This window comes from Oratosquilla oratoria, chromosome 29 (genome assembly GCF_046742065.1).
Source record: "Oratosquilla oratoria isolate Oo_2021 chromosome 29, ASM4674206v1, whole genome shotgun sequence".
Classification (NCBI taxonomy): Eukaryota; Metazoa; Arthropoda; class Malacostraca; order Stomatopoda; family Squillidae; genus Oratosquilla; species Oratosquilla oratoria.
In genome coordinates this window covers 18363746-18386838 of record NC_134805.1, presented here as the reverse complement: position 1 = coordinate 18386838, position 23093 = coordinate 18363746, and the positions used below count along the sequence as shown (strand labels likewise).

Sequence of the window (23093 nt, the reverse complement as noted above, 5' to 3'; positions counted from 1 at the left end):
TCCTAACCTTTCTCGGACGTGGGGTTGGGGTGCATGCTCCCCCATTTGTTGAATTAAATCGTTTGGTGTTAGTTATAACAAAATTCTTGGATCTGTCTGCTCGGGACAAAATTTGTTACTTTTTTATCTTTCGACATTACGCCCTCCTCAACTGAGTAACATTTCTTGGCGTTGGCAAAAGTATATGTAAAAAAAAAAAACAATGTCTGCGCGGGTAATCAACACATAAACAACAATGACGTACTATAGAAATTTAATTCTGGTGAACGTCAGACACCATAAAACAAAAGGAAAGTCCCCCCCCCTTCTCTATGGTGATCTACTCACCATATCTTATTCTGGTTTGAAGGATGCTACTGTAGGGTTGTTATATTATGGTTACACCCGTGTAAAACGTGTAGAATGACGCATTCTTGTGTTTAGATCTTATACTTGCGATCTCTTCATATCAATAATCACATTTTTTCCCACTAAAGTTGATGGTGGGTAAAGAAAGTGTGCGGGGTGGTGGGTGGTGGTGGTAGTGTCACCCAAAGTCGACACGCGCCTGCCACTTACCTCCTCTTATATATTTCAATTGGAGCTCTTCTCACACCAGTTCCCTCGTGTGCGAAAGTGGCCAAAAGAACAAAATAAAATTTTGAGCATTGACAGGAATGTGTTTAGCAACGGCTGTGCTCGCTTATGCGAGGCCTGGGTGATGAATGCAAGAGGAAATGACATCGAAGTGGTGTGTAGAAAGTGGAAAGTCTTATTACATTAGTCTCCTGTTTGGGTTGTATAAGTATGGGACTTAAGGTCATCAGGTTATAGTACTTGATAGTAGGAGATCAGTCGCCGGTTGCCAGCTCCCTTAGTGAGAAAAAGTAGAAGGAATACAGTCGAAGTTGACAAATATCTTGGATCGATTGTCAGTCCTCGGGGCACCTCCAGATGGAAGTTGAATGTGATGTTCATCTCACAGGACCAGTAAATGCAAAACATCTTGTCATTTCTATTTCCGTGTATCAGCCGGTCTTGGAGCTTTGTGTCTCTATTGTTTACGGAAAGAAGTACATTTTTGATTTCCTCACACAGAGTGTGGTGCAGCTCTAGAATACAGTATATTAGCTTGAATGTTTCAAAGCCATCCCATTTCGCTGGTCTAGTCTTAGCTATATATACATCAAGGTTATTGATAAGGTTTTTCCGTTACCTCGATATTAAATTTTACATTCATGTACAATTATGAGCATCTATATTTGTACCTACTTTATACTTACCTCCTCCCTTCATTTATTAGTTTTCTGTTCCATTGTTGTTAGTGTTTTCATACAACCAGATGCTCAACACGGTCACAAAGCCTTTCTCGGTATAATATGGATAATGAAGGAAGAATGACATTACCTTTAAAATAGTAAAAACATCTTTATTTCAATATAATAATGATAATTGTAAGTTATTTACATCTTTGTACAGTCTGTAAAAATAATAATTCACAGGTTAACCAGCCAACTTTCAATCTCCTTGAAGTCAGCCGGTCCCTTTACCTTGTGACGCCGACATCTCGGCCGACCTTCCTCTTTCTCTTCCCATCATCTCTCCGCTTAAACTCGTCCAAATTTCTCTTCCTGTCCGTTCTCAAAAAATGCAAACTTCCCCATATTCCTCATGGTGTAAGTCTCACTACGCTCAGGGGTAGAGAAGACTCGAGTATAGAAATACTATGGCCTTTTCCACCCGATATATAATTTTTTTCTGTCTTCCTGAGTAAATCTCCCGCGCGGAAGGTCGGTGCGAGACATGACGTCACCAGTCGACTTCAGCTTTCAACAAGAAGTTCCGGGGTCATGTTATGGTATTACTTCGTCAAAACGCAGAGCGACCCTTTAAGTCACATCTCCATTAGCTTTACTAAAAAGATGAATCTCCTAGATGCATTATTAATATATATATATTTATATATATGTATATAGCAAACGCACACAACAGAGACACATTGAGTATGAAATATAAGACCCTGTGTGCTCAGCAGGGATGCGATTTATGACATACAAAGGGTTCAGATGTAGAACGCTGAGGCTTAGTGTGGTGTCACTTCGGTCCTGAACGTAAATGAACGTAACGCAACTAATGTAATACGTTCCCGTGCGACTGACCGCATGATCGACTCGTAAAGGTACCAGTAACCAGTACTGGGTCTACGTCTACGTAAGTTCCCAGTACTAGGGTCACTTTAGATCGTTTGACCAGTACTGGGGCTATGTCTACGTATGTAACCAGTACTACGGGCACTTCAGATCATATGACCAGTATTGGGGCTATTGTCTACTTCAGTAACCAGTACTAGGGGCACCTCAGACTACGTGACCAGTACTGGGATTATGTTTTAAGTAAACAGCCAGTACTAAGGCCACGTTTAGTAAGTGACTAGTTCTGGGTCCATGTCTACTCTAGTAACCAGTTCTGGGGCCATGTCTATATACGTTGGCTATGTCCATGGACGTGACATATACCGGCGTCATGTCTACGGAAACGCCAGGTGCGCCACGCCAACGGACACTTCTAGTACCGGAGCTACGCACGAGATGGATCATGACGTCACACGCGGACGCGGGAGACTGTTTGAAACAAAAAAACGTCACGTGTATAAAGTGAGCAGTGGTTTCGTGACCATATGGGAACAAATAAATTCTATTAAACGAGACGCACTTAGATGCATAAAACAAAGGTTCTACTGACCTGACCGAGTATTAGTTAATATACTTGAACGTGCAATGTAGTACACACGTAACGGAAATACTTGTCCATCAACACAATTTTTGACTTTCGTCGGCACGCTGTAATTGATAGCTTTCGTTTCTCTTTTGTTTTTAGTTTTTTTGTTTCATATTGTTTTGTACCTAACACTTTCTGCCAAATGATGATTCAATGTAAGAAAAGATTACGTGAGAATTGATAGGTGAAGCTTCTTTTTCGTTGAAGAATATACTGATGACAAGTTATGCAACTAGGAAATTGTCAACATCACTCACGGGCTTCTTAATGATGCTTTTTCTTAAAAAAAATCTTACGAACGAAAATCGTTTTGTGAAATGAACATACATTTCTTTTTTCTTCTTCTATAGAACATAAATTTGACAACATCACACAAAAGTGCTTTTATGAGTATTTTTCTTAATCTTCAAAACTAACATACACATTTGGATATCGAATGAACGAATTTCCCCCCAGAAGCGTTGATAATACTTATAAAGCTCACGTTCTGCTTTCAAAATGGCCATCCAAAACCAGATATCCAGCTAGCAAATCGAATTGGCTAAAACTCTTTCCCTCTCGTCAAAAGTGTGTTTTAAGACACCTAGAACGAACAAATAAACGGATCCACAGCACACATTACCCATACAATGAGAAGAATACGTCAATAGCAAATGTCTTCATATGTTTATGTTCATCCTATCTCACCCGAATGGAAACGCCGAGCAAAGATGGCGTCATCCAGAGATGAACCAGTTAGCGGACTGGGTTATAATAATTATCGCTAAACGTAAACCAATCATATCAAGTTTGCAGGCGGTCACTCGTATAAACAGCCAATAAAAGAAAGGATTATACTGTATGCAACGGTATTCGCAAGCCAATCAAATGGATGGTTACGTAACGATCGTAGCCAATGATAAGCAAGGATGCAAGAGGGGGTACGCGTCTTGCGCGCGCGCGCCAAAACTGGGCTTGGGGGCAAGAACGGCCTCTTGTCAACTTCTGATCATGAGCGAGACAAATGGCTACAATCGCGCGAGGTATGTAATTAAAAAGTTACATATCGTAGTCCTCTCCAAGGCTAGCGATGGGAGAATCAGTCACACATGCCACGGGATGTAACATCATTTTTTTTTTTATTATTTTTTTATATTCTATTCCGCTCGAAACCAAAGATAGAGAGAGAGTGAGAGAGAGATCCGTCGTCTTTACACATATGATATGTATACCAGTAACATTTGGAAGGTCTCGGTCGGCAAAATTGGTATTACTATGTGTATTTTGAATTACAAATCACCTTCGTTGTGTATATATCTTGAACTGGACTATATAATATGCAGGAGATATACCCTGATGAACGAAAGGAAATGTGAAGCTTTGGAGTGTTAGAAATGCTTATTATGTACACAGAACATCAGGGCTTGGATCGTTACTTTCGGTGTGATGGGTTGGCCTATTGATAATGCTGATGTACTTTGACCTGTCGTCGGTTGTAAAATAGAGGAGTCCCCTCATAATAATTCTACATGATATTATTATCTTGGTGGGGGGCGGGCGGGGGGGAGGGGAGGGGGAAAGGGGGGGACGCAATCAAACGTGACACAAAATCAACACCAAGAAGACATAGAATTCTACAATAGTAATATTATACTGCAAGATAAAACAAATACCTTGTAAACTGGTTGCGTCACAAAAAGGCATGAGAGGTGACGGGCCGAGGGCGCCGTCGTCGTACCTCTGGCAACACTCGCGGATGCACCAAAAGTAGGCGCTTATCCAACCCATGTGGCGCCAAACCACTGATTAACTGGCACGTGTTGGACTGGACAGAAAGAAACCAACACGTGATATTTTTTTTTCTATAATACACGCAGGCACAGGTTGAGTTTCATCTGAATAGGAAATTCCTTTTCAGTGAGTTGAAAATGCGGTGGAAGTTAAGAACGGTTTCTTCGTCCTCAGGTTCTTCGCGTGGCTCCTCCTCAGGGAGAGGTAGACGCTATTCCTGCGTCGTCGGCAAGCCAGTATTGCCCAAGGTCTGGCCTTACTCGATTCTACGATATAAATTCTTCTCAGTGTACTTTGTAATGGATGACACTAAGAATAATAATACTTCGAAGATACAACGAGTATCACCATATGTCAACTACGTGCGGAGCTCTCGCTACGAAATAATTTTCTTTCATCGGGCCCAAGTTCGAGAGCGCTACCCAGGGAGACCATGTCGCTCCCAGCGCACCCACGAAGTGACTGGCAATCCCCCAAAGAGGACATCATCAGCCACCTCGTCTGTCTCGTCCATCGTGTCAACCTTGGCTCAGTTTCCGTGGCTTTCTCTCTCTTTTTTTCACTTCGGCAATGAAAAAATGTATATTATATAATATTAAAAAACACAAAACACATTTTATATTTGAAAATGCCCTGTCGGAGAGGAGACCCCGGCAGGAGGAACACAACGCTAGCAAACATGACGGCAACATGGAAATCACAGGAAATATCAACATGGGCACAAAAATGGAAACTGTATATGTGTTTGTGTCTTGCTTTGTCTTATCCAGCGTTCCTTACCGCAGGCGGAACTCGAGCCCCGGACCATTTTTTCGCAACGGTTCGAACTCAAGTTTGACTGAGATTAACAAGAATAAGTGTCGGAGGAGGAGGAGGAGAAGGAGAAACGGGTGGAGGAGGAAGAGGAAGTGGGGTGGGGAGAGCGCGAGGGAGGGTAGTCTAGGTGGGGTTGAAGATGAGGGCGTGTGGTAAGGGAGAGGGTCTGAGGTGGGGAGTGGGTGGGTGGATGGGTGGGGGGGTCAGAGCTCCTCACTGGAAGTTTCTGGCTATGGCACTGATAGGGCAGCCTCGCCCGACTGCGGTACTCCACTCCTGTTACCTTATCTTTAAATATCACAAACGATTAAGTGACGCGGGCTGCACTCACGCCCTGGGATGGGAGTAAGGAGAGGAGGGGGAGCGAGTGAGAACGAGAGTGAGAGGCGTTGAGTGAAAGAGTATTAGAGACAGAGTAAAAGGGACTGTGAGAAAAACAAAGACGGGATTGGAGAGAGAGAGAGAAGCGAGTGAGAACAAGAGAGAGAGAGAGAGAGAGAGAGAGAGAGAGAGAGAGAGAGAGAGAGAGAGAGAGAGAGAGAGAGAGAGAGGCGTTGAGTGAAAAGGAGTGTGTGAGAGGCAGAGTAAGAGGGGCTTACTGAGAAAAGCAATGATGGGCCTGGAGAGAGGGAGAGGAGAAAAGGGAGGGAGGGAGGATGGGGGAGATGAGAGAGGGTGGGAGAGCTGCGGCAAGTCCTAATGTCGATTCCTATGGTTTCTTCGTTTCTTGCTGCGGTTTTTCTTGCGGCTTTTGCGTCTCTTGCGGTTGCTCTCGGGCGTGAAGATGATGTTGGCAGGGTCAGCGGCGAGTAACGGAAACCGAGAAGGTGGGTGAATGTGGGCAGCTACATAGCCTTTGACATGGCCCGACTGCACGAGGACGGCTCGTTCCTCTATGCTCCAGTTGTGGGTGCCTGGCTGCCCGTCGAGTATGAGGTCAGACTCGCGCTTCCACGCCGCCTTCTCCGCCCGAGCCGCCAGCGTCCGAAGGACGTGGTTCCTGGAGGCCTGGACGCGCGGGCTGTACATAATAACCAGGTGTGCCGTGGGCGTGGTGACGCGAATCTCGGGCCCTCGCTCCGTCTCGCTCTTGCTCACGTTGAAGATCCCCGAGAGCCGGGCGAGGTGCGTCGCGTCCTCGGGAGCTCTCTCCTTGCTCTCCTTCACGAAGTAGAACACGTCGCGTCCATGCTGCGTTGTCGTCACGTCGATGATGTGCGAGTTGTTCAACACCGTACGGATCACGTCCCCGATGACGGAGGATCCGCCTTCACCCACGCCGGTGACGAGGGCGCGACCGTTGATGTCCGACACGAGGACGCCCGGGCCGAAGACTGCGGCGTGCCGGGATATGGGCGCGCCCTCCCACGCCCCAACACTTCGTTGGATGTGAGACCTTGAGAAGAAACTGAGGTCCTTGATGTGGGAGACTCCGGCGCGGTACTGGCACCAGAGACCTCCTACGACCTCCGAGGCGCCGAAGGACAAGGCTTCCAGGTCCATCTTGGGCTTGGGGATGGTGTAGGCGTGGTATTCTGAGCCAAGGATTTGATCCATGTGGATGCCGTAGAGTTTGAGCCAGTCGGAAACATCTGGAAAAGCAGGTCAAAGAGTCAGTGTGGTTTGTTTTTACGTTAAATCCCTATACACAGTACCCATTTTGAAAATTGTATAACCAATATGATCTTATTGATCATTATGAGTGTCTTGAAAAATATGTAACAGTTCATAAGTCATAGATAATGAGATTAACTTTAGGCATTGCTAAAAAATGAGAGGAATCGGATTCGTTAACATACATAATACATTCAGTATAGGCGAGCACTAATGAATTAAGGAATAAATTAATGAAATAATAAATAAATATTGGCGAGCACTTATGAAGTAAGGTATAAATGAATGAAATAATGAACAAACAAGTAAATGAGTAGACAAATAAAAGATAGACAAATAAGCAAACAAATAGATGAATAGATAAACAAAATGATCAGGTTTATTCCTACCGTTGAAGAGATGATCCAGAAGTCCATGCGGGTTGACAGGGTCGTTGTTGCGGAAGCGGTAGACGTACATATCAGTGACGTGGCGCGTGGGTCTCAGGAGGTAACTCCACTGCGGAGTGAGCCACTGCATGATCCTCGGGTGATATGCATGACCTTCCATGATCATGACGCCAGTCACAGGTTCCAGGAAGCTTCCCCACGGGCCGACGCCCATCATGATCTCGGACCCTGCCGGCTCGACGAGACTGCCGAAGGGGGACCAGGTCTGCCTCCTGAGAAGCGTGCCGTTGTCGTCGAAGATGGCAACGGGAGAACCGTTCTGGTCGGTGGCCACGTACAGGCGGATGTCGTTGGGGTACTCCAGCGCCACTAAGTGATTCTGGTCGTCGTACAGGAGGGTGATGGTCGTGTGAGTCCGGGTGTTGTGGTAGTGGGTCACTAGGTAGGGGAGGTCCGGTCGTCCGTAGATGAGCTGAGTCACATTGTCCAGGTGATCACGCCACACGACCACGCGACCAAGGTAGTCGTAGCTCAATGTGATCTTCCAGCTCTCGTCTGAGCTCCAGACTGTGATCAGCTGGCCTTTGGTGTTGAACTCAAAGTTCTGTTCTGCCACGCGCATGACGTAGCCTCGTTCGTCGTACTCCACAAGCTGCTCTTGGATCTTCCCGACTCGGTCGCAGTTGTCATAGTGGAACGTCGTAGACCCGGTGCTCTCGGTCAGTTCGATCATGTTTCCGTTGTAGTCGTAGGCGTAGGACCACTCGAACGTGCCTCTCACCTCCAGTAACTGGCCGTCGGCCGTGTAAATGTACTCGCTCTTCTCCCTCCTTCCTGCTATTTCGATCAGTCTCTCCTTGATGCGCCCACGATTATCGTACTTCAGTTCCATGATGAAGACGTTCAGACTCTGGAGGTTCTTGACGACCTTCGAGATCCGTCCGTACTCGTCCTGGGTCCGCACCACGGCGAAGTACTTCTTCTGGTTGTGCATCACCGTCTTCAGGTAACTGTTGCGGATGATCCTCAAGTCGCTGACCCCCTGAAGAATACCCGTCTGGTTGTCGAAGCGGTAGTTGACGTCCGGGAGCGCGGTGTCCTTGATCTGGCCTTCCATCTTCCGAAGCCGGGCCGACCCGTCGTACTGGAACCGTAGGCGGACTGTGTCCAGACCACTCTTGACGCCGTACCTGAGCCGGATCTCCTTCGTAAGCCCGGCGTGGTACCGGTAGTCCACTCGGATGTCGTGGCGGTCGTGCTGGGTGCGTGCCAGGTGGAGGAGTCCCTCGTCGTGGTAGGAGTACTCAGTTAACCCATGGCCGTAGATCTCGGACTTGAGGCGACCTGCCGAGTCGTACGAGTAGAGGAGCGTCCCGCCCTGCCCAGGTTGCGTGACTGCCAGCAGACGCCCTCGTTCATCCAGGCGAACCTGCAAGTTAGAGGGGCATGTGTTGGTGGAGGTTCCTGGTCTGCATTAGACGCGGCTCAGTGATATGAGAGAGAACTAGAGAGGTAGAAAGATAGATAGAGAGAGACAGAGAGAGATAGAGACAGAGATAAGATAAATAGGTAGATAGAGGGAGAGAGAGAGATAATAATATAAAAATACTCAATATTTCAGGGAGACCCCATGACCCTTTCCGGTTGCCGTGAGTCCACGAGCTCTTGGTCAACTCGAGTGTCCCCCCCAGAGGACAAACTCACCTGAAGGACGACCTGGTCGTCGGGTAGCGCGAGGCGGAGGCGGTAGAACCCGAGGGAAGTGGAGAGGTGGAGAGAGTATCCGAAGCCCCTCGGAGTCACGACCTGACGAAGAGCTCCAGCATCGTCGTAGATAAGGCCGTAGGATCGGGTGCTGGGGTAGATGATTCGTTCAGGCTGAGGGGGAAACGAGAAAACAAAAGCGCTTTTTTAATAATTCAAGAGTTTTTTTTTCTTCTTCCAAAGGTTACAAGCTAAAGATTAATGGTCTTTCGTTTTGTAAGAGTTTTTTTTTTCAAAGGTCATAAACTTAATATCATCTAGTGGCACAATGCGGCCTCTGTCCTTTCACTATGATGGCTTGATCATGATTGGTGAGATTGTATGTTTAGTGAAAAGGGCATGTTTAACTATAGTTGTGTTGTAATACATGTATAGGGTAACGGTCTTTCAATACTTTATTAATTTTATCTCATCTATTGTAATTTTCTTCTCTTCTAGTTGATTCCATTTTTTGTTTTATTAGATTGAATTTAATTTTACATTGAATAGAATCGCCAGTGACGACTATGTCAATCAAATAATTCCAACGGTTGTCCCCGAACTCGAACCCGAGACTTGCGCGGTGGCAGGTCGTTGCTCTACTGACTATGGTACTGAGACTATTTTGATTTAATATTACCTTATCGTATTTGACTTTTTCGTATGCTTAGTTTTTCACATACCTTAGTCGACTGATCCCTGAATTCGTAGGTAACGTTATTCCCATCGGCGTAAGTGACTGAAACCAGACGCAGATAGGGGTCGTATTTGTAGTCCTCCGCCAGGTTTCCTCTAGTCCACCGGGTCATATGTCCCCAGTGGTCATAAGTGACGGTGGTGGTGACCAGTGGGTGCATGGGGCGCCACTTGGTGGGTCTGCCCACTTTGTCGTAGGAGATGTTGAGGAGGACAGTGTCTGATGGGGAGATAATGGCCTCTGAGGACGTGAAAGGGTCGTACTTCAGCGTCAGGAGCTCGGCGCCGTTCACCCGGAGAGTTCCGGAGACCTGTTGGGGGAGGAGACGGAAAATTTGGGCTCAACAGGGGTGATGCTGGCAAGGTCAGCAGGGCAAGACTCGTAGTGATGGGTTTAATTTGGTTAGACTTAGATTTAAGAAGGAAATAGACAGGAACTGGTTTCCCAACAGTGGTTAAGGAATGGGATAGACTTAGTTACAATAAAGTGAGCAGAGAAACAATAGGTTGTTTTAGAGGGTAGATTGGATAACTTTATGGATAGGGATGAAAGGTGGTAAAAGACATGGAACTGCCTAGTGTAGGCCTTATGGTCTCTTGTAGTCTCCTCCATTTTTATGCTGTGTTTTGCGACACTGCTTTCGACCCAGGGCAGTGGGTGAGATGCAGGGATGACCCGTCATCCAGGAGGAGCCAAGATAAGAGGTAAGGAGGAGGGTTGAAGGGTGAATGGGAGTGGAGTATGTGGGGATGGAATGGGTGGGAGTGGATTTTATGCCTTTGTTTTTTGGCTACCTCCCGTGTAAAGGGGAAAAGGCGTTTGGGATATGTATTACGTTCTAATTCCCGGTTCTCTTGGCACGAACTGGAAAGTAATCGTGCACTGACGCGCCGAAAAGTCGGATTCACAGAGGTGACAAGGAGAGATTTAAGGAGATCAGTGGAAAAGGGGATAGTGGAAGTTAAAAATCATCAAAAAAATTTCTTTGAGTGGAGGTTAACCTCTACAGAAATGATTGACGAAGGAATGATTCGTGGGGGTGTCATTTAAGTCCATAAAATATTGACGGCGTAAAATCTATGCGGCAAATATCCTATACAAAGAGGGGGTGGAGGGAGAAATGGAAGATGAGAAGGAAGGGGAGTAGCAGTAGTAGTAGTAGTAGGAGGAGGAGGAGGAAGAGGAGGAAGAGGAGGAGGAGGAAGAGGAAGAGGAGGAGCAGGAGGAAGAGGAGGAGAAGGAAGAGGAGGAGGAGGAGGAAGAGGAGGAGGAGGAAGAGGAGGAATAGGAGGAAGAGGAAGGGGAAGAGAAGGCGGAGGAAGAGGAGGAATAGGAGGAGGAGGAAGGGGAAGAGAAGGAGGAGGAGGAGGAGGTGGAGGAAATGGAGGAGGTGTAGCAGGAGGATGAGGGAGTGTGAGGGACACAAACCAGAATTCCGTGGTCTCCGGGCGGCATGTTGCTGGCGGACTCGTAGTTCCACTCGACATTGTTGACCAGTTCGCGACTGATGAGCGTCTCCTGGCGAGACTGGACGGGGAAGGTTTCTGCCGCCGTGGGCCCGACGGCATCCAGAACTCGGTACGGCTTCGTCTCGAGGGCGACTTCGTGTTTCCAGGCGGTCAACAGTCGCAGACCTCCTGTGCTCCCGACTTCCGTGATCGTTTCTTGCGATCCTGCAGGCAACACTTCGGTTGTTTGGGCTAATTTGGAATAAATTTTTGTTTTGTTGTTATTTCGGCACCTGGGTTGTGGGGGCGGTTATTCTACAAATGAGATTTCAAATGACATATTTTTTTGGTTGGTCTTCTTAACGCTATGTCTAATGTTATCGTGTCAACTTTCTACTTTTAGCAAATGCTTCTGCCCCGATTGAAAAGGAGAGTGCAAGAGTGGTTGGTGCCTATGATGAAGAAGTGAGGATGATCAAAAACTAAACTTAAAAAAAGAAAAAAACTAAGAGAGATTTCCTTTTTTTCTAACTAAGCATCAGTTGGTAAAACTGTACCATTTCACAATTTTCAGTGATGTTACTTGTTGATTTGATATTTTCTCTTGCAATACTTTCAGTAGATGAGAAAAGGAGACATAGATTAAGTCATGAGATCTTAACACTAGGTATCAAACACTGATGGAATATGAGAAAAATGTCATGTAAGCTAATAGCACTAAATAATATCAACCATATAGGGATTCAGTGATGAGACAAACAGGGGTACCAACTGGTTTGACTTGAATAGGGAAGGAAAATCCCTCCCATTAGTTGTGGCAATGTATGGTGCATTGGTGACGTGACGTGTCTTTAGGGAAAAACAAAAAACAAAAACGAAACCCAAGCAGACTCCATGAGATAAGCCTTCAGACACTGTAGTAGTGCATCCCCGAGGGACTGATACACGGTCCCCAGGCTGGGTCCAAGATCTCTACCAATCTGACTATCTTTCCCTTATCTTTTAGAATGGAGGGAAAACTGAAAACAGGCGATTATTCCCTCTCCTCTTTATAGTATAAGCCTGTGACATTGAAACAGTCCCACATTAAGGCAAATTAGACAATAATCAGACGTTTCTTCTAAGGGAGATCTATGGAAGGTGCCTGAGAGCCATTACTGACATCTGTGGGAGTTATGAGATTCCAGTCAACGAGTCTCAAGGCAACAATTAGTATCATGGGCATACTATTTGACTTAACCACCCCATCATAAGTGGAAACGTCCCTTTCACTTTGTGTGTGTGTGTATATATATATATATATATATATATATATATATATAAATATATATATATATACATATATATATATATATACATATATATGTATATATTTTATATATATATATATACATATATATATATATATATATATATATACTGTCCCTAAGATGAATGAGACAATCCGGCGGCAGAGTATTTCTCCTTGATTCCCTGAACTTTCTCCACCAGATTCTACAACTGCGTGAGATTGGTCATGACGATAATGATGGTGATGAAGCTGATGGTAACCCTGGTGAATATACCGATGATAACGATAATTGTAGCATGGGCGATGATATTGATGACAGGTTAACGGTTAACAACATGAACAATAACAGTGATAAACAACAACCTGTGATTTGACTGAGAGTGTGTCCCCTGACGCGTGTCACCACAGGGTCTTCGGATCCGCGTCTGACGGTGACAATGGCTCCTCTCACACTGAGATCGAACGAGAGGTGGATGACCTGTCCCGTGGGCAGGACGGCGCGGGTGAGTCGTCCGTGCTCGTCGTACTCGTAACTGTACGACCTCCCTCCCGCCTCCATCTTCGAGTGCATAAGTCCCGTCTGGCCGTCGTATCTGAAGGTGATGTTGTATCCGTTGGGCGCTACCAGCTCCTCCAGGGTCTCCTTCATCGAGATGCTGATGCGAACGCGCTGTTTATGCTGGTTCTCAATGGCGATGACGTTACCGGAGTAACTCCTCATGAGCTGGAACCGACTCCCTGCGGCGTCAGTGACGGAGGCGAGCTTACCGGCGCTGGAGTTGATGTTGTACGTGAACGTGTAGATGGTCTGCCCCGTGACCAGGTTCCTCGTCTTCATGTGGTGGCCGAAGCGGTTAAACACGTACACTTCCTGGGTGTTCGGGGAGAAGATCTCGTACAATCTGTTCTCGTTGGGCTCTGGGAGGACCGACCTGACGGAACGGACCTTGTAGGACGCCTGGTCGCTGATGTAGAGGACGCCGTCCGGGGTGACTGCGATGGCCGAGATGAAGGAGAAGATGGCCGTGGCCGCGGAGACGAAGTCGCGAGTGTGGCAGTCACAGGAAGCCTCGCGACAGTTGCATCTCGATTCAGCGCCGGCGTAGTTGCTGATCCTGCCGTCTGTCGTGATGACCCGAACTCGGTTGATCCTCTGGGTGTCGCTCTCGGCCACATAGAGTTCTCCTGCAGAAGGGGTAGGGTAACGTGAGTTTTGCGAATCTGTAGTCTGGCTTGGTAATGTTGTAGGGCGTGTCGTTTGCATCTCTCAATTATGATATATTTTTTTTAATTCAGCGAAAATGACATTGCTCGCTTTGTATCCTTAACCAATCAACAGCTGACATAACTATGTATGAACAACAAAACTTTCTTTCAGACATACAACAAAACTATTTGATGCTATTAAGACATGTTTTAGTTTACCAATCATTGGTGAACAATGATGGGAGGGCAACTGCATTTTCGCCATGTGGAAAAAGGCTAACGTGAACATGGCAATTCACATGGGCAAATGCTTCACGAACCTTGAGGCGAGAAGGCGATTGACTGTGGAGCCGGGAGGGGAGTAGCCCTTGCCAGATCTGGCGGATCGCCTTTGGGCTCTGGGCAATGAAGGGGTCGACCTGCTACGACCTGAATTAAGATGAAAACACATTAAGCAAGTCTCGGTCATGGCTGTAGGATCATGTCCTTATACCATCGCTATGTCTTATAGATTATTAGTATTTTCCTCGGCAGTAATAGTGTTTCTGTCCTTGGGAACAATATAACATTGAAGAGGTTATTAAAATGGTAAAGAGGGTAGCAGAACAAAGGATAATCGAACGTAAAAGTGATCATAATTTTTTTTTGAGCGGAAATTAATTTCATTCATTTAAGACTGCTGCTTGACTCTGATCCGTAGGGGCGCCACTAAAGTCCTTACGATCTTGACTGCATAAAATTTGTGGGGTCAACACCCTATACGGGGATGTCATACAAAAAATCTGGATCCCAAAGGAAAATATATGCTACCCTTCGTTAAAAAAATAACCACCACACAAAGAGCAATAAATCAATCAATCAACCAATCAATCAATAATATAAGATAAAATAAAACGGAAGGTTAAACACAAAAGAAAACGGAGCAGCCGGAAGACATCTTTTCCCCAGGACAAAACCTTCGAAGTCTTAGCGATCTTCGAACTGGCATCCCCCGAACTCGGCGACTCACCTGCACACGGTTATCGGGAGTCACCCGGAGGATCAAATGGTCATCAAGAATGTGGAGACTCCCGTCCAGTGGAGAGATGGCCAGTTCCGTGGGCCATCGCAGTTGAAGCTGCTTGCGGCTCAGAGTGTCGTTACATGGCACGGGCACCCAGTGTGACCTGTGATCGTGACCTCCGACCACTGTGTCGATGATGTTGTCCGGGGTGACGACGCGGATGTTTGTGCCGTCGGCGATGTAGAGCGCGCCCGATGTGGAGATGGCGAGACCTGTGGTTGAGGAGTGAGTGAGTGAATGAGTGTCTTCGGCAAGAACATGTGGATGATGGAATACTGTACCAATAATAACAATTACAACGTCAATGATAAAAGAAATAATGATAACAATACCAGTAACAACGATAATGATAATAATGACGATGATTAATGGAATGTTAATAATGATAATAATAACAATAGTAATAATGATAATAGTAGTAACCTGTCTCGCATTGGGTGAACGGGATCTCTTACCTTTTGGATATGCCAACCGGGCGTACTTGGCTTGACCCCCGTCTCCACACTTGCTTCTGTCGCCGGGTAGACATCGGAGGCCGGACCCGACGACGGGGACCGTGTTGGTGGCTGGGTTGACTCCGCGCTCGGTCGAGATGAGGCGTCTGACCTGGTGCCCCTCGGGGTCGCTGACGTAAACGGTGCCGTTGATCGGGGACACGGCCACGTGGTAGCGGTACGAGACGCGCGTTTCGCTGTGCGAGGAACGGGCGGGAATCAAACGAATGGGTTACAAACGAGGAGCAATGCCGACAGGAGACCTTTTGGCTCTAAGATACATGGCATGTCTTTTCCCATTGTCCCCCTTTTTTCATTTTCTTTTTATCTATTTATTTTGTTTATTATTATTTTTCTATCTAACCTCGGTATGGACTGAAAGGTCTCCTGTCGGCTTTATGCTTTACCAAAGCAATTCACTCCAATTTGATTGGTTACTCCGCAAAGTCAATATATACTTCATGAGATAATGATTAATCAAAAACCTTTGTTTGCAACGCAGAGATAATGTCAAATGAAAAACTCGCGTTTGTTAAATATTTAATGGACAAACCAAATGCTCGCACCCGAGTGTGTGACTCACTGTACGTGTGTATTCACCTCACCTCGGATCTGCTGCAGCCTCTTTTCGAGACAGCCAGACACCACCCTACGGCAGTGAGCTCAGAGCTCATTATTAGCAGATCTCTGGGTAGGTCTGAGACCACTCACACTCCACACACCGGGAATGCAAGGTCACAACTCCTTGACTAACGTCCCGTACCTACTCGCTGCTAGGTGAACAGGGGCTACACGTGAAAGGAGACAAACCCAACTTGTCTCCGCCCGGCCGGGGAATCGAACCCCGGTTCTCCGGCTTGTGAGGCCAGTGCCTTACCAATCCGCCACCGGGCCGTGTGTGTGTGTGTGTGTGTGTGTGTGTGTGTGTGTGTGTGTGTGTGTGTGTGTGTGTGTGTGTGTGTGTATTTACCTAGTTGTTTTACCTAGTTGTATTTTGCGGGAGAAGAGCTAAGTTCGTAGGGACCCGCAGTTGTATCTTTCCGTACCCAGTTCTTTCTTAAAGTCGTGTATAGTTTTAGCACTCACTGTTTTCTCTTTTAATTTATTCCAACTTTCTCTTGTGTGTGTGTGTGCGCACGAGCGTGCGTGAATTCATTCTCAGGACCTACTTGAGCTTGGCGACAGTCGTCACGTTTCCGTCGGGCCAAATCTTCCGGATGAGGTTGAAGTCTCCGACGTAGAGGGACCCGTCGGGAGCCGCAGCGAGGCAGTTCGGGGCCAGAAGGGGAGACTCCTTGGCCGGGCCTTCGCAGTGTTCCCCACAGTTGACCTCCCGAAGATTCCCGGTGCCCAGCAGAGTCGTCACGAGGTGAGGCTGCGATGCCAAGTGGATGTTCCTCCCGTCGCCCTTCTGTAGGATGCCTGTACAAGAAAAGGAACCGGGTTAGTGCACTAAAACCTCGATATAACGGACAGTAAAACCTCGATATATCGGACGATATGGGGACAGGGATCTGTCGTTATGTCCGAAGGTTCGTTATAACCGAGGATCCGTTATATCTGATGGAAATACCGGACAGATCCGTTATATCCTGAAGTTTGTCCGGTATTAGAAATTAGTAGTAGGATTAGAAATTACAGTAAACCCGCGATATAACGGACGATATGGGGACAGGGGTCTGTCGTTATATCAGAAGATCCGTTATAACTGAGGATCCGTTATATTCGATGGAAATACCGGACAGATCCGTTATATCCCAAAGTTTGTCCGGTATTAGAAATTAGTAGGATTAGAAATTAGAGTAACTCCTTGTATTTGGAAAAACTCATTGCTAAAGAGGAGGTACCATGGAGATGAATAAAATCACCTGGCGGCAGTAAAAAAGAAAAAAAGTCATCCGGCCAGACTCACACATGTGTGTACGGCCGCTGACATCCTCAATTCCGTGATGCAATTTATAGATCTTGTTCTGGCTAGAAACAAGGTAATATCATTCCACTGAGGTGGACGAAATCAAGACAACAAGGAGTTTCGACCAAACAAATCTCCGTTTTGACCAGAGTCCAGCCTTCAACGGAATGAATTGAATCATCGAAGATAAAAGGAAGTAAAAAAAAAATGTCAAGTGCATGAGTGTGTTGAAGAGGATAAAAATATCTTGTGACGTCAAAGGAGTTACTTTCTTTGGTACAGTGACGTCTCCCCCTCCCCCCAAAAACAAAAACAAAAACAAAACAAAATAAAGAAGAAGAACAAGAAATACAGCCCCGTAACGAGATCGTAATATTCACAAAATTAAAATGTTTTGTGAAAATATTGTTCCAACGCCAAGCGACATTATTCACTCTGGCAAAAGACCTCATCATGCACTTCATAATATATCATACATGTTTATTATCTCCTTAAAACGGAATCTATTTGTCTCAGGTAAGGTATGTATATATATATATATATATATATATATATATATATATCTATGTATATATATATATATATATTATATATATATGTATACACACACACACACACACACACACACACACACACACACACACACACACACATATATATATATATATATATATATATATATATATATATATATGAGCTTCGGCTATGCATTGCGCAAGGTCCCGGTTCGAGTCCGGGGACGACTGTCGGAATTATATATATATATATATATATGTATATATATATATATATATATGTATATATTTATATATGTATATATATATGTATATACATATACATATATATATATATATATATATATATAAACATATATATATGTGTGTGTGTGTGTGTAAGTGTGTGTGTGTGTATGTGTGTGTGTGTGTGTGTGTGTGTGTGTGTGTGTGCGTATACATGAACAGTATATACAATTATTTCTATATACAGTACATATCTTCTTACCTTGATGGAAATTGTATGCATGGTGGACGTGCAAATTGAAGCCGCCGACGTTGGAGATCTCGAGGTCGTAGCCGGCGACGCGCGCTGTCTGGTGTTCCCAGATGAGAGTCGGGCACGAGGAGTACTCGTAGCCGACCGAGACCCTAGCCACAGTCACGCCGTAGACGCCTTGCCTGTCGGACGAGGGACGGGGGTCAATTCCAACAGCGGTAGGTGTGCTTATATGTCTATGATCATGCAGAAACCACTGGGAAGTTAATGCTTATATGTCTATGGTCATGCAGAAACCACTGGGAAGTTAAAGTTCGGAATACTTAACGTTTTCGTCTACTACGACGTCTTCAGTATTCCGAGCTTTAATTTCCCTGTGGTTTCTGCATGATCATTTAGTCACGTGTTTTTTGTGATTATTGTTGTTATATGTCTATGTATATGTGTATATATATATATATATATATATATATATATATATATATATGTATGTATATATATGTGTAGGTATGTATGAGATTGTGTGTGTGTACGTGAATATTTGCATACATATGCACAATCTTTTATCATGATATTGACACAATGTTCTGTGTCTGAAACACAATTTAACTTTATGATTATCATCATCATCATCCAGCCTCACCTATATACGTTCATTCCATCCCAGGCGTAGGTGAACTTGATGGCAGGGTCAGCCTCGAAGACCTTGACGAACAAAGAGCCCTCGAGGACGATGCGGAGATGGACTCGACGGAGAGCGGGCGAGATCTCATCCGGCGTCAGTTGCAGCCTCAGAGTTGACTTGTATCCTCTTGCTCTGTGAGTTGAAGAGAGAAAGGTTTTTGAAGAAGACGTGAAATGTACGCAAAAGAAGAATGTAGAAATGTGTCCTGTTTCATTAACCCAAAGGGTTTCCTTCGCTAAGTGACTGGTTACAGTTATCGTAAAGAAAATAACAATTGATCAAGAAATACCGGGCGGTTTTATACTGCTAAAAGGACAAATTCCAGCCTTAGTAGGATGTGGGTCCCGGTCAATCGAGACCTCTTTCAAGCTGGGGTCCTCTGCCCACTCAGATGCATAAAACTCTCTGGCCTTCGGCGGACCAAAGCTATGGTCACTTCATTTCATCTTTCTCACCTGGAGGAGTGGTAGACGAGGTTTATCCTGGTTCCTGGAATCTGGATCGACTCTTGCACGGCCTGCGCCTCCACCAGAACCGCGTCGACGTCTGGACACTCGCCCTGGAAGCCATGTTGCCACGTCGCCAGAACCACAGGCTTCATCCGGTTGTAGTCGTGGTCCTTGCATGGCCTCGCGGACCTCCGGACAACCCCGTCGTCGTCGTCGTCCGGACCCGAGTTGTCGGTAATTCCGTTACGTCCGGCAACCGTCATCACAACGTCGTCCAGCACGACCACTTCGTTCCATGGAACCATGACGCAAATCTGAAAATCCAGAAGCGTTCCAGTATATATTATATATATATATATAATATATATATATATATATATATATATATATATATTATTATATATTACCATATATATATATATCATATTATATATATATATATATATTTATATATATATATATATATATATATATATATATATATCTTTTCGTAATCTTTGTTCTGGGATTTTTGATAATCACGGGAATACTGTGACAAATGACGCCATGTTCTGAACTAGACTAGAGGTATATGGGAAAGAAATGTTCAAATCGTGGAACACTTCGAATCTGAACTTTAGAAACTCGATTGGTGAAATTGTCATGAGCCTCTGGTACGGCAGATGGATTATTCACTTTTCACTTTTGTATTATATATGTAGAGGTTTGCTTCTGTGAACACTGTCTTGATCTACTTGTGTTACAAAAAGAAAGAAACGAAAAAAAAAATCATAGCTTATTAGAATCTAAATCATGTGTGTATTTACTCTCTGTGGGAAACCCTAAAACTAGATTTAACACAAAAAGCTCTGAAATAGTTGCAATAATTCACGAATTGGCCATATCATTCATACATGTGAACTGATCGATTTAAATTTGAGACAACGGAAGAGACAGATAGAGAGGTATGCACATATATAGAAAGAGAGAACGATGGTGAGATATACATGGATAGATAAAGAGTGAAATAGAGAGATAAAGTGGTAGAGAGAGAGAGAGAGAGAGAGAGAGAGAGAGAGAGAGAGAGAGAGAGAGAGAGAGAGAGAGAGAGAGAGAGAGAGAGAGAGAGAGAGAGAGAGAGAGAGAGAGAGAGAGAGAGAGAGAGAGAGAGAGAGAGAGAGAGGGATTAAATTGTCTCATATATTTGCAAAATGTGGAGGAAATTCTAAACCCACCTAACGGAAAAGAACACACAAATATGTGTATCGGTAATTCATGATAAGTATTGGTGAGGACAGAAGAAAGGGGTAATCTGCGTTCCAGATAGACGTTCCTGGGAAAGGGCACAGTCGAACTCTTCCAAGTGTTTGCATACAGACTCTTTCTCTTGTAGGTCATCGTTTCTCCACCCAAAACTCCGGTGTCCTCATATGTCACACTTCCTTCTCTTTACTTGGACGTCGTGTGTCGTCCAGTGACCAGGAGCGGATCCAGGAATGTTATTTGGGGGGGGGGGGCAACCCATAAACGATAACCGATACTTGAAACACGCCGATATCTTAACCCCAAGAATAATGCTGTTGGCTTAGAGATTGGTCCAGAAACCTTAGTCTGTTTTGCTTGTAACTGTATGTAAAATCATATATAATTCACAAATATAATTCAAATCATAAATTCGCACTAAAGAGTGTTTATACAAGGAGAATCAAACTCGAGATGAGTGTACCATACTCGGGGCGTTAGGGGGAGGGGGGCCGGGCCCCCTGGACCCCCCCCTTGTATCCGCGCCTGCCAGTGACCTATTCTTATGGTATTTAAGCACCTGTCCTTCTCTACAGCTGTTACCACCAGCTGTGGAAGAAGCCCTTCTACATCAGTATCTACTTTTTGTTTATGTAAATGTGTAGTGATGCCAGCGCCTTTCTCATTCCCATAATTTTCTTTACTATTTAACATTTTTTTGGTTTGATAAGAGTTGATGTTGGTTTGAGTGTCGAATTATTTATCCTCTGGCTCCTGATGTCAGGTTAATGTTTGTCTATGTTTCGGTTATGAATACGTTGTTGTAACTATTAAATGGTCTACTATTTGTAACACTTTTCTTATTTGGATTCTTTCTCTTTTCTCTCAAGAAGTCACCGATTTTCTGGAAGTTTTTAACCTTGCCTTTGTCACTATTCATCTAAAGCTAAAGTAGATTTTGAGTTAGGAACAGTTAGCGATTTCTTTTTCTTTTGTTTGATTTCTGTTCATTGTTTGAGTTATTATCTTCTTATCCGGGTGCAACGACGAGCTACAAGATAATATGGGCAATCTGTGCGGACATTTGCACGTTCTTTTTATATTTGTGATTTCAATGTGGAAGGATTTGTGCCCGAAACGTCAGAATAATTAATCTAAAACAAGCTCACCTCTGCTTCTTTCTTGTCCTACCAATATGAATGTGTACACTCATAAACACACACACACACACACATGTATACGCACACAAACGTCAGCATGATTAATCTGAAACAAGCTCACCTCTGTTTCTTCCTTGTCCTACCAATATGAATGTGTACACTCATAAACACACACACACACACACACACACACACACACACACACACACACACACACACACACACACACACACACACACACACACACGTATACACACACTCTCTTATAAATAAGGGTAGTGGTTGGTCATCACGGGGTATGCCCCCGTTATCCGAACATCCTGCCAACTCACCTTACGGATCTGGAAAGGCGACTTTCCGAACTTGAGGGTAACGGCGCCTCCGCCATTGACCATGAGATCGAACCATCCGTCCTTCCTGGTGAGAGTGAATCCTTCCTCGCGTTCTTTCGAGTTTACGCGAAGGCCGATGACACCTCGACCTTCGCGAGTGACAACCCGACCTCGAATGACCGAAGCTCGCCTGTTGGGGATAGTTAGTCGGGTGGTGAAGGAACAGCACCGGAGGGAGGACGAGGTCAAGGAGAAGGTCGGGAAGGAGGAGAAGGGGGAGAAGGAGAAGGAGAAGGAGGAAGAGGAGGAGGAGGAAGAGGAGGGGGAGGAGGTAGTAAACATTTCAAGAAGTGTGGGGAAATCAGAACAATGGCATCTAGATTTGTGATGGAAAAGAACTGACATCTTAGTGGAAGGGGGGTTGTCGTTACAGAGAGTTTCCAATTATTATTATAATTATTTATATCCACGAATTTTATATCATTATTGTTCAATATCAAAGTGCCCTACAATATTATATTTCAGTATTGAATCAATCATACTTAAGGGATATAAGTACGAATAGTATAAGATGAGGGGAGGTATGTAATAAATTATACAAACGCATGCCTAATGTTTTCTCTACATAATAAATGCGATGGAAAAGGGATGAAAAGATTAAAAAGGATAAGTTACATGTGAAATTAATAAGAAATATTCAGAGTTGAACAGTAAACCACTTAAATCTCTGTGTGCAAACAGTTAAAAAAAAGGAATTTGCAAAGTGGAATACGGAAAAAATAATGAAGAGCAAAATGCAACATTTAGATTTGACAAAATTGAACACATGAAAGTGAAAAATCAGGCAAATGTGGAATAAGGAAAATACAATAATTTGAGAATGGAGAAAAATATATATATGGATATATATGTATATATATTTTCGTTAAAGTTGATATATAGATATCTATGAATTATGTATAGTAATGCAAAGTAAAAATTAGGCTAACGGGTAAGAGGGGACAATGTCTGGGTAGATTCCAACTTGCATATTGTTTTCAGATTTTTTTCCTT

The 23093-nt window shown here is 44.6% G+C and overlaps 1 protein-coding gene across 5 annotated transcripts in view; it reads right to left on the bottom strand.

Moving 5' to 3' along the window:
• Positions 1–1387: 1387 nt before the first annotated feature.
• The window catches only part of LOC143040622 (teneurin-m-like), a 988429-nt gene continuing 966723 nt past the window's right edge, over positions 1388–23093 (bottom strand). For all 5 annotated transcript variants that reach the window (XM_076211786.1, XM_076211790.1, XM_076211789.1 and 2 more), the window contains 14 exons: positions 22041–22230; positions 19334–19641; positions 18837–19010; positions 18203–18375; positions 16458–16710; positions 15250–15485; positions 14741–15006; positions 14052–14160; positions 12889–13710; positions 11215–11486; positions 9773–10096; positions 9051–9224; positions 7347–8775; positions 1388–6935 (listed from right to left, as the gene is read on the bottom strand). In XM_076211786.1, the coding sequence (XP_076067901.1) occupies positions 6040–6935; positions 7347–8775; positions 9051–9224; positions 9773–10096; positions 11215–11486; positions 12889–13710; positions 14052–14160; positions 14741–15006; positions 15250–15485; positions 16458–16710; positions 18203–18375; positions 18837–19010; positions 19334–19641; positions 22041–22230 (5626 nt within the window). In that variant the 3' untranslated portion in view covers positions 1388–6039. The remainder of the gene's footprint in view (positions 6936–7346; positions 8776–9050; positions 9225–9772; positions 10097–11214; positions 11487–12888; positions 13711–14051; positions 14161–14740; positions 15007–15249; positions 15486–16457; positions 16711–18202; positions 18376–18836; positions 19011–19333; positions 19642–22040; positions 22231–23093) is intronic.